The sequence below is a fragment of the Rhododendron vialii genome, chromosome 13a, assembly GCF_030253575.1.
Source record: "Rhododendron vialii isolate Sample 1 chromosome 13a, ASM3025357v1".
NCBI classification, from domain to species: Eukaryota; Viridiplantae; Streptophyta; class Magnoliopsida; order Ericales; family Ericaceae; genus Rhododendron; species Rhododendron vialii.
Window position 1 is genome coordinate 27,020,247 of NC_080569.1, and position 12,772 is coordinate 27,033,018.

General features: G+C 38.8%; 1 protein-coding gene across 1 annotated transcript; it reads left to right on the plus strand.

Annotated features, from left to right (window-relative positions):
* Positions 1 to 1,610: 1,610 nt before the first annotated feature.
* On the plus strand, positions 1,611 to 12,666 carry LOC131313479 (MACPF domain-containing protein NSL1). The gene is made up of 7 exons (XM_058341799.1): positions 1,611 to 2,130; positions 5,591 to 5,829; positions 7,270 to 7,468; positions 8,428 to 8,511; positions 8,612 to 8,795; positions 10,700 to 10,866; positions 11,727 to 12,666. The coding sequence occupies exons 1-7, from the start codon at positions 1,867 to 1,869 to the stop codon at positions 12,411 to 12,413; spliced, it is 1,824 nt and encodes a 607-aa protein (XP_058197782.1). The 5' UTR covers positions 1,611 to 1,866; the 3' UTR covers positions 12,414 to 12,666.
* Positions 12,667 to 12,772: the final 106 nt, after the last annotated feature.

The window sequence follows — 12,772 nt, forward strand, 5'->3', positions numbered from 1 at the left end:
GAATCAAACCGATCCATATTATGAAATTCGGTCTCGTTCACATTTTCAGGATTTGATGTCTTTCGTCATATCATCGACTAATTTAAATAAGACGCACTCTTTCATTTAAAAGCTAGGGGAAAAAATTTGGCAATTTTAGGACCAATTCCACTCTTCATTTTTTGCTCGATAGGAACTCTTGGCCAAAGAGAAAGTTGCATGCATGAGACGGACTGTAGTGCACTCCTGCACTACACATGTAGTGCGGTTATTCCGGCCGTCCATCTCGGCAATAGACAGCTTAAATTTTCATCTAAACAATGGACGGTTAAAATTTGTAGGAGCTCGAATTAAATCCGAGCCGTCTGTGCCAAGATGAACGGCCGAATTGACCGCATTACCACGGTGTAGTGCGAGGATGCAGTACAAACCCTCCCATTCCGCATGAGACATACTTCGTTGAATCTTTTAGGCATCTATATATTTTTAAAATGGAAAATTCTGTCGCCTTTCCCTAGCAAAAGATTGTTGACCGGAATCTAAGCTCGTCTTTCCCTAGCAAACGATTGTTGACCGGAATCTAAGTATATTAGGTATACATACACTTCAATAGTATTATTGGTTTAGATTAGTTTAACCACTAATTCGTGAGCTAAAAACCGTAGACAAAATCGAACTCTTGTAATTTCCCATCTTGTAGATCAAGACCAAGCCAATCATCTGTAAGATCCGACCAATTCATAGGAATCGCCGGCCTACATGTTTTCACGGTACAAGCGATTTTTTTGGCTTACTAAAAAGTCAAAGAGGATGGCGCTAGCGGTCGGCGTAGTTACCTTTTCAGATTCTAGTTGTGGCAGATTTTTGAATCAAAATGAATTAGTTTAGTCGATTTTTTACCACCCTATCAAGGCGCAAGTACAAAAAGAGAAGAAGATGGTACTTCAATAACTAATTGACGGTTTTTTTGGTACGTAAAATAGATATGCAGACGTGTTAGTTCGCGTATTAGGTGGGAAGTATTGCTCTCAGCAGTCAGCACCATATCAACTATCTAGGGATCTTACTGCACTCATCTCCAACCCATGTAATTAAGATCCCACCCCATGCTATGTTAATGCAAAAAAAAAACACTATGTTGAACTCCACCAAACGACTAGCAAGGCTTAAACTCAATTATTAGCGAAGTACTCAAATACTTTATATTACCCTCTACATCCAAATTTATCTGTTCCTTTTCACTATTTTGAATCTTCTAAAGAATTGTCTATTATTTTTAATTTATATAGAATCAGGTCTTTTTTGAGAGATCTAAAATTGTTACTAAACAGAATTTTCAACATAAAAACGTAATTATAGGTTATGATATATATGCAAGTTGTTCATACCGACTAACAACTTGTCAACAATTTCTTTCTTAACAATTTTTTTCACTCTTATATCCATTTATAACTTATTTACTATCGAAAATAACTAAACATTTTGCAACAACTTATCCACTGTCGAAAACAGCTAACGACTTGATTACAACAAATTCTTTTTTAAAACTTATTTACGACCGGAAACGCCCACTGAACTGCTCCTCTTCGGTCTTCACCACTTGAAAGTGGCATGCATGAAGCAAGTTGTTTGTGCCATTGTTCTTCCCTGCGGTCCGCCCCTTAATTCAGGGCACATGGCCCAGCCGCCAGCAGGCCTTGACCGGCCAACTCCATTCACACTCACCAAAACCCAAAAAGCGCCAAAAATCAAAGTCAAAATACCATAATTTATCTCTCTCTATCAATCCCTATATCTGTACACAGTTTCAATTTTTAAATACTACTTCTCTCTCTCTCTCAACTCTTTCAACTAAAACCCTAGGCCACTCAAAAATCCCCTCAAGAAATGGCGTTCAACAACGCCAATCGGTTTGACCCTCGATCAGCGGCGGAGAAGGCCGTTTCGGTGATCGGAAGCGGGTTCGATCTCGCCACCGATCTCCGCTTATCGGCATGCAAACCCGGCTCGAGCCTGGTCGAGCTCGATCAGGCAAGGACCAAGGATCTGGTCGTGCCCGGTGGGGTCGTGGTGTCGAATGTATCAGCGTCGATAAAGTGCGATAAAGGGGAGCGGACGAGGTTCCGGTCTGATGTTCTGTCTTTTAATCAGGTGATTCCGCGCTCTCTCTCTCTCTCTCTCTCTCTCTCTCTCTTTGAAGTTGGCTTGGATTATGGAGCGTTTGGGAGCTCTTTTTTTGGCACTTTGCATTTTAAATTGTGAATTGTAGATTTTTGGATTATTGTTAGAACTTAGAAGTGATTATGAATCTGCAGATTGTTTGGGAGATATATGCAGAATATATTTGCTACTGAGTGGTGTTTGAGAGGATAATCATAAAAATAGATTGTGAATTGGTTTTTTTATCGTATTGCCCTAGGTTATTTATTGTGGTATTATAATGCGTATGAATAAATGAGAGTCCAATTTTGTTCACCCTCGCCAAACTAGGGTGAACATTACCCCCAATCCTATTGGTTTTTTCTAACTTGTAGACCCTGCCAAGTTTAACCACAATTAACATTAAAAGCCACAATTTAAGGAAGGGGTATAACTGATTCGTATCTTTCTGGGAAAATTATCTCATGCTTTGCAAGAGAATAAGCCGATTGAAACTTCTTCTTAGTTCTTAACCAAATATCAATTGCATGCTTTTGTAAGTTTGTTCATAAGGACAAATCAATTGAGGTTGGGGCTTTTTAATTTGATGGGGATTAATCAATTGACGAGAAAGGGAGAAATCATTGTATCAAAGAGGGCTATTGCTGAACAAACAGTTATAAGTCAGTTTGTTCGGGTCTTTAAAGACATCAAATAATTTCTGAACAAACAAAATATTTTGTTCAGGTCTTTAAACAGTTATATCATTGTATCAAAGACATTGTAAGAATTTGGGTCTGTGATCAAGAAACTCACAATAGCAATCCCCATGAAATCATTGTATCAAAGTGGGAGAAACCCTACTTTTTTCTCTCAATCGGCTTATTCTCTTTCAAAGCATGGGATAGTTTTCTCAATGGAAAGATACGAATAGTTATACTACTTTTTTAAATTGTGGCTTTTAATATTAACTGTGGTTAAACTTAGTAGGGTCTACAAGTTAGAAACAACCAATAGGGGTGAGGGTAACGTTCACCCTCGTTTGGTGATGGTGAACAAAATCAAACTCAATAAATGATCAGGGCAATTCGGTCTTTTTGTGGGGCAAAATGAGAATGCAAAAGCTTTTCTAGGGCTGATACTTAAATTATTATATATCTATATTGTGTGGTTTTGAGAATGCATTCTTGAAAATCGCATTCTTAACCCAGGCTCCCAAACAACCTCAATCCCATAATGCAGAATTAAAAAACTAGGCTCCCTAATGGATCTATGCTGTGTTTTGTTATAGAGAAAAAGAAACTTGGAAAATAGGAGTAAATGATAGGAAATTGGTATCAGAGCAGGTCCATTGCATCCCCAATTAAAGTTGAAATAGCTCACACACCACGATAGACCAAAAAAAAAGCTGTACGAAGATAGACAAAAAAAAATTGGCTACACATGGTAGACCTAAACGCGGCTGCACGTGAGGGGTGTTAAAGAATATTCCCACATTGGTCGGGTATGGAATGGGAGATTACTTAATAACGCGAGGGACCTCTTCCCTCATTGCTAATTGGCTTTGGGTTGGATATGTAGTTTCCATAGTTTGATTGTTGACAAAAATGTTTTCTGCTAGTTTCTCTGAAACAAGACTTCCTAATAGTGAATTATTTATGAAGCCACTGCTGCAGGTTTAGAAGTAATTCAAATGGAAAGATTTGAGAATTGGGCTTTTTGTTTTGTTCTATTGTTTTTTCCCCAAAAAAGAAGATTCACCTCAATGTTGCTTTGGTTGATGCTGAAGTCAATCAAGTGATCTCTGTTTTGTTTATTTGTATATATAGTTTGATTTTGTCTAATTATTATTTCCACAATTGAAACTTTTTGCATGCCTTCAACAACATGATTTTGTGGACACACCAACTATGATTACGAATATTTTACTGAACCATTGCAATTGGGATGTCAAACGAGCTGAGTATGGTTTCGATCTGCAGTGTGCAATCGTTGGCATTTGGCGCATTGTGATTTTAAGGGTTTCAGATGTAAGGTTTTACAGCATCGTACTTTTCAATGTTTTCATGAAGACAAAGTACCGCGCTGTTTGAGGACGATTTGAACTACCTGTGGAATTTTTTTCCCTAACCTCGTTAAGAACCAGCTAACCAAGAACAAGGAGCAAGGGGATAGCCTCGAGAATCCCTAACAACAAAAAGAGACAAGAGACCAAAAGAAACCAAGATCATGATACCAAATAACACAAACAGCCACAGCAGAAAAAGTAACAACTGCAAACGTTCTTTTGCTGAGCAAAAAAATAAAAGAAAAAGAAAAACTAACAAATGCAGAAAGAACAGAAACACCACCCATCAAACTAAGAGCTGAACATTTTGGTGGTGCCTTCCCATTCTTCTACTATTTCAGGTTTTCAGCTGTAGTGGGGAAGTTCCTCCAAGATGCCATACAGTATTTGATCTCCTTGATGATCTTAATCCGTGTAGCTTCCTTATCCATTGTTTGGCTCTGAAAGATTCAGCAGTTCTTCCCACCCCATATGTGTTATACGGCACCAGAAAGAGCAATTCTAAGAACCATAGACTTCAGGATTTTCCATTTGCATAGTGATTGGCCCTAGTAATTGCGTCATCAATCCCGTTAGGAGTCCTGAGTCTTTTGAAAAACCCACACTTTCTGAGCGACAGTTTCCTTGTCCAGCTAGAATAATGGCATTTGAGACTCTATACCATCATCGCACATTACACATATTTCGAGTTAATTATCCTCAAACTAAATAGCCTGTCTCTTGTTCCTAATCTCATATGGAAATCCATCCATTGGATAAAAGCGCATCTAGGGAGATGTTGCGCAAACCAGACCAATTGATAACATTCTGGGATTTAGCACTGAGTGTTTTTTGTGAGGTATTTAGTTTAGCACCGAGTGTTTGTTGTGACTTGTGAGGTACTTAGCTTCATCCTGCCATAATCACTGTTACTTTGTAAACTTCAAATCATAAACCTGGACTCAAGACATAGACAGGACATATACATGACATTATTGGCTACTATACATGTGAATATGACATATAAAATGGTTTCGCTGTGGTAGACAGTGGAAGAATACCCTTGAACCCCCAGTATTTTTGTAATGCATGTTTGTCGTAGTAGCACTCAAGACATAGACAGGACATATACATGACATTATTGGCTACTATACATGTGAATATGACATATAAAATGGTTTCGCTGTGATAGACAGTGGAAGAATACCCTTGAACCCCAAGTATTTTTGTAATGCATGTTTGTCGTAGTAGCTTAGGTATTTACAATGGTCACTGGAAATTTCAACTTCTTTCACAGAGTTAAACTAGTTAGGCGATAAGTTTTTGGTATAGCTTTTCATCCAATCGCTATGCTAGGAAAGATTTCTATCTTAGAATGATGCTGTTGTATTGAGGTGCTTTTTGCATTCTCTAATATTTCCACAGATGTCTGAGCAATTCAATCAAGAGTTGGCTTTATCTGGTAAAATACCATCTGGCCTTTTCAATGCAATGTTCAACTTCAGGGGATGTTGGCAGAAGGATGCAACTACCACAAAAAGTCTTGCTTTTGATGGTTGGTTTATTTCTCTATACAATATTGAGTTGGCAAGATCACAAATAATACTATCTGAGCATGTGAAAAAAGAAGTTCCTGCCTCATGGGATCCTGTTATCCTTGCTGAGTAAGTTCTTTTACTTTAAGCTTAGGAAACACTAGTTTAAAGATTCTGATTTATATGCAGTATGTCGCTTAACACAGCCATTGGAAGGTGGAAGTGGCAATTGGTTCGGAGGAACTAAAAAATGAGAAGGAAATTCATTTTCCTTTGTGCTTTTCCTCGCAATAGAAAGGGAATGAGAACTTTTCACAGAAATGATTAGAGATCACTATTAAGTCGAAGACAAGTGATATTTAAAAGTAAATCGAATGCAATTTTTCATTGTAGCTTCTTTTCGTCACTAGTTTTAGGTGACCAAACCAAATTTAGGGATCCTTATATATCCTGATGATTTTATTTCCCTTTTCTGTCATAATCCATGAATCAAGCATGGCATAAATATTCACTGTATTTTGCTTTACAAATTACACGCTGATGAATAAACATGCACTATGATTAGACCCTCAAATCATTTAATCTTCTTCTAGACGACTGATTTAAACTACCCATTACTAGAAACGTTCATATGCTGATTTTAACATTTAACCTGATGATTTTATTTCCCTTTTCTGTCATAATCCATGAGTCAAGCATGGCATAAATATTCACTGTATTTTGTTTTACAAATTACACGCTGATGAATAAACATGCACTATGATTAGACCCTCAAATCATTTAATCTTCTTCTAGACGACTGATTTAAACTACCCATTACTAGAAACGTTCATATGCTGATTTTAACAGCAAGCAAATTGATTCCCCATTTCACGACAACATAAGGGATTGATGAACATGCAATCACTTTTAAAGGCCTGGAAAACTGGCTTATCAATCATGTAGGGATACAATTGCATGGAGGAGTTTAGATCTCTGGAAATTGTATTTTTGTATCTAGTCTGTAGTCTGCACATAACTGTTTCTGAGGCATATGATCATGTATGTTGTTGTGGAATGTGGATATTCATTACGAAGCTTGGTGCCTCAATACATAGGAGGAATAGTTGGAGTTTTATTTCCATTTTAAGTTTGAGAATTTTCCTTAGAATGAATGGCAGGCACTATTATATTTATTAGATTGTTAACCACCAACTCATCTAAAAGCTTAATCTAAAAGCTTAAGTTGTTAGGTTGTTAATCACCAACTCATCTAAAAGCTTAAGCTGTCAGAGAGAAGGACAACTTTATTACTTATACAGTCATTCCTTCAACACGCCCCCTCATGTGTAGCCAGGCTCTCCTTCATAAGCAAGCTAAACACGTGTAAATATTTTAACATTTGGTAGGCGGTGAGGTTCGAACATAGGATCTATTGCCTGCCATGATACCATATTAGATTGTTAACCACCAACTCATCTAAAAGTTTAATCTGTTAGAGAGAGAGACAACTTTATTACTTATACCTTCAACAATTCTGTTAACTTGGTGATTATTTTCTATTTAATACCTAATCAGACGATTTTCCAGGTTTATTGAGAAATATGGTACTCATATTGTTGTTGGGGTAAAGATGGGAGGTAAAGACGTTATTCATATTAAGCAGCTTCAAAGTTCAAGTCTTCAGCCAACAGAAGTGCAGAAATTGTTGAAAGAATCAGCTGATAAAAGATTTTCTGAAGATGGAAGCTGCGCATCGAACAGTAATAAATTATCAGGAAACAAGAAGGTACACATGGAATTCTAGAATTAAATCACCGCAGCAAAAATTGACTCTCCTGTTTGATCAAATTTGCTTAAAGTCTTGAGCATATGTCTGCGTTCTTCCTCTCTACCATCTGCACCAAGCGGTGGTACTTCACAGTGAACTACTTTTGTTCTTCTAGTAGTAGGTTAGGACACTATTGCAACTATATGCAAATAAGAGCTCATTAGACCCTCTTGGTTATTTGTTCGAGTTTAAGCACAATCACTTTGTGCATTTGCTATGTACTCACTTTACCCATCCCAGACACCCTTTAATGGTGCTAAATGGGTGTAGTTTATTTCTTTATTTTTGTTCCCTAAACCAACAATTTGAATTCTGCAGTGGCACACATAGCCTTTTTTTATAATCCGCAAAAGTCAGTATGGTTGCTAACCTTGGAAGAGGAGTTGAACTCCTGACGTCTTTTCTTTTGACACCTAAGTGCACCCATGATGTCGTTGGACCAAAGGCCTCAAACCCAGAACTATGTTTTGACTGGAAATCCGAAAGGAAAGCAGCATAATAATAAACACTTTGTTTGGTTTTGAGAATTTTTTTTGATGTAATGAGTGGAGAGAGATAGAGAAACTTATTGAGAACCATGCAGAGAGTAAATTTTTTTCCTCAAAACTTGTAGAAGAACAAAGTGAGAGCTCTTTGGTAGTGGACATCTATATTCTATAGCGAGGATTATCCATGCTTTAAAGGTTATACATGGACGTTTTAAGTGTACACCAAATAACAATATTGCTGCAAAGATTGTCCTGCATAATCCTACCGCCTGTTCTGTGTCCTGATATAAATTGATGTCACATCATAGGGCCAGAGAAAAGGATGATGCATAACTACTATGAGACCATGTCACAAACAACATAGAGATGTTGTATAGATTATCCTCATGGCATTGTTGTTTTATTCTAAGCTCCCTGTTTTTGTTCCAGGATGGAAATACCGTCATTTGGGATCGTAATTCACCTTTTATGACTTCACTTGTACCAACCATAACTTCTCTCTCAAAGAATGACGTAAGCTTCCTCATATCTACTGTACTCGTTGCGTATTGAACGGGACCATTGGGGCGCATCCTCATTTTTTGTTCTGTATTTTGATTTTTTCCTTCTGCAGGATATGTTCAGCATTCAAATCCGAAGGGGAGGAATTGATAGCGGCCAAAGTCATAGTCAGTGGCTTTCCACTGTATCACAGTCACCGAATGTCATATCGATGTCCTTTGTGCCTATAGCTTCGCTATTAAGCGGTGTTCGCGGTAGTGGATTCCTAAGCCATGCAATTAATCTCTACCTTCGATGTGAGTACATTTATATCTGTATATCGTAAATTTTCTTCATTGAGCAAAGATTATGTTGATTGCCTTGTAAACATGAAGGAAATGTCAGTGGTTTGTTGGAAGCATGTATAAAATATTAGGAATGGCAACAAAATGCCAGACAAGTGCATATTACTAATTACTATATGTCCAAACCGCTGCCCATGTCAAAAAATGTCTTTGAAAGGGGCTGGGATTTGTCCAAACTTACATTTAAGGTATAAGGAAGTGGGACTGACAATGTCAACTATGATGTGAGAAATTGATATTTGGAGAGGTCTATTTCTGCAAGTTTTGTGGAGAGAGAGGAAGGATGTAGGTTTCTACTTGTCTATCCAATGCATAGAGAAGGGTATAGGTTACTACACAACTTAAGCTTGCTCATACTCCTTTCTTTGGTTCGGAGAACAATCAAGAATCGTTTAACAACAAAGAAAAAAATGATGAATTCCTGAATAGCAGGAAGAAGATCGTAAGATGACGACTAGACCGGTGTTCAAAAAATCTACCTAATAAGTTGTTGGTTTGAGTTTGAGGACACCCATTTTGTGCATTTAATGCCAAAGTTATGCCTATATTCAATCTTGGCTTGCCAGACACCTACGGGTGTGCACCGGTCGGGTTTGACCTTAACCCATTAGCCGACCCAAAATCATCGGTCCCCATTTGTTCACCCGTTTCTGACCGATCTTCCACTCAAACTCGACTGTGTTGCTGTTGTCAGATTGTCAGTCGAGGTCAGTCAGGTTAGTCGGAGTTGAGTCGGCACAGTGAAGAAGACAAAGATGCCAAACTCCATTTTACCCTTATCCAGAGATGAGAGAGAGTGGGACCAAATTAGGGATGAGAGAGAGAGAAGCTTGTGTGAGGTCAGATGAGAGAGAGAGAGAGAGTTAGTGTGTGAGGGCTACACACATGGGTGAGGGAGAGGAGGAACAAATCAAATGTGAGGGCCATGCGGGTGTGAGGCATGGGAGAGTTGTGTGTGAGGGCTAAATGCTTGAGAGAGAGAGAGAGGGCCACGCCGGTGTGTGAGGGGGAGGGAGGGAGGGAGGGAGAGAGTCTCTAATCTTGAGTAGTCCGCAAAAACTTTATTCTCTTGGATTACTAAATTTTGGTAGTAAAATGGTCTTCGCGGGTTCTCGATTTAGTTGGAAGTATAAATTTGAAATGAAAAAATTAGGATAGAGAAGAGTTGACTGCTCATACACATACCGCGTATTGAATGATATGTATGCGTATTGTGTTTGTTTTTATTATCAGCAGTGGGCCGGTTTTAAATGGATGAAAAATAGTTAAACCCGACAGCCAATTCGATACTGAGAATTTGGAGAAGCTGGACCCACTGTTGACAGTCGAAGCTGTCGTAACCGACAGTATCTCATCAGATTGGACTGGATCGGTAGGTTTGGTCGGGTTTCTCGGTTATGTGCTCACCCCTACAGACACCCATTAATGGGTATTAACTAGGTTTACTTCTTTCTGTTCCATTATTTTTGGGATGCCGCACTGTTATAATTAATTTGCAAGATGAAAACCACTGACGTTAATATAATGTGAAAAGATTAGGGTTCTCGTGATTGGTCTTTAGGGTTAGGACTTGGGACCCTCTCCCTCCCTCCCCAACTATGAGTGTGATCAAGTGGGCACTTAGCAACCTTAGTGCTTTTCATTTCTTTAACTATTTTTCTGTCTTGCCCTGTTAGTATTTATTTACGCTCATACATTCTGGTTAGAATGGTTGTATCTACTATGTAATTTGGACATTATAGCGTGTGGTATGTAGACTAGCATTTTATAAAGTGTAACACTTTCGTTCTTCTTACTGGGAGAGTGTTACTTCTCACTTTAGACTTGTTTTTGTATTGGATGATCAAATCATGCAGATAAACCACCTATAGAGGAACTCCATCAATTCCTAGAATTTCAGTTACCTCGACAATGGGCTCCAGTATACGGCGATCTTCCACTTGCACCTCGACACAGAAGACAAGTGTCTCCATCGCTTCAATTCACACTTATGGGCCCCAAGCTTTATGTTAATACCTCAAAGGTAAACATTTGTCTTGCACCTTGTGAAAATTGGGATTTTTGTATTCAAAATTTTTAAATGGTTCTTGTTTTGGAAAGATCATGAGGTAGTTTGTCTTGCACATGTTTGCGTATTTTTTAAAATACTCAGTCGCACATAGGATGGAATAGTGACTTTTTAAAGGGACACGATATACGGGGTTTGAATTCAAATTCAATGCCATTATTTCCTAATATGCCGTAATTTTTTATTTTTTCCACTTCCGAATACCTTTGTATCTATTTGTGATAGATAGTTTTGGAAGTTACAAACTGTTGGCTTTGATTGTTCGTAATGGACTACTTTTGGGACATCAGAAATGGACCAATGAACGGGGCAGTTTGGCCCTGCTGTTGTGCACTTACAGTAGTGTTGAGGTTGAGGGTCAACTTCTATGAAGAGACGAGGTTGATACCCTCTGTAATGGGTGGGCTTCAGCTTGGGGTTGGGGTTGTGTAGATACTTCTAATATGTGGCAAAACAAGAAGGAAGAAGAACCAAGAATATGGGACGAAGGAAGCATGTTACTATGTGAAGGAGTTGATGACCGAAACGCGGTACTTGGGTGCAGAAAATTTGCTTCAAAACATTGTTTATGACTGTTAGCCATGATTGAGTTCCTTTCTTTCTTCCTTTTTTGGTTTTTTTTGGTCTGTGTTTGGAACATGGATTTGTGGAGGAACTTATGGAGGTATAAGAAAAATCATAGAAGATGTAATGAAGTGAAGTAGCTGTATTGAAGTTGCTTCAACTTCATCTCTTCTATAATACAGCTCGAGATCTTTATAATCCAGTTCCGATAGAAAAAGTAATGTGATCTTTATGTATCAACTGCATTGCAGGTTGACTCAGGAAACCGGCCAGTGACAGGGATCCGTTTATACTTAGAAGGTAAGAGGAGTGACCATTTGGCAGTCCATTTGCAACACCTCTCAAGTCTTCCCGAGAGCCTCCAACTCTCAGACGACCCCACTCTTGAGCCAATCAACGAGCCAATCGAACGAGGTTACTTTGAACCCGTGAACTGGAGCATATTCTCTCACGTGTGTACTGCTCCAGTACAACTCGAGGGAGCGAGAATCGATGATTCTGCTTCCATCGTTACAAAGGCCTGGTTTGAAGTAAAGACAGTTGGAATGAAGAAAGTGCTGTTCCTGAGGCTGGGATTCTCTGCGGTGGCATCTGCAAGGCTTCGACGGTCAGAGTGGGACGGCCCCACAACCTCGTCTCGGAAGTCAGGGTTTATGTCGATGTTGATAAGCTCGACGTTCACTGCCGGAATGACTCCAGTTGAGAAGCCCGCCAAAGTGGATTTGAATTCCGCGGTTTATCCTGGGGGTCCACCTTTGCCGAGAAGAGCACCAAAGTTGATGCATTTTGTGGATACAAAGGAAATGGTGAGGGGTCCAGAGTGTCTACCGGGGCATTGGGTAGTCACTGGAGCGAAGCTCTGTGTAGAGGGTGGGAGGATCACGATCAAAGCGAAGTACTCGTTGCTGGCAATGATTCTAGAGGACTCTTTAATGTGAGGAAGTTAAAATGCGGACGCACATTTTTTTTTTTTTTTTGTTACCCTTTCCAATTGTATTGTGTTGCACAAGCCGCGCTGATTTTTTTGTAAAGTAATAGGAGTATTCAATTTTTATCAGTTCCTGTCGCGGTGTAATATAGTAAGTAGTTTTGGTTGATTTCTGACGCTACTAACAGATCTGTGTATCAGCCATATTATTGTTCAACACTGTTAAATGAATATATATCCATCTCAGCTGACAGTTTTGAGTATTTTCAGTTATTTTCTGATGTATCCTTCCTATCATTTGACTCTTATTTCATCCTGTTATTTCTGATGTGTCTCAACGCTGTCTCGTATTATTTCATCCTGTTATTT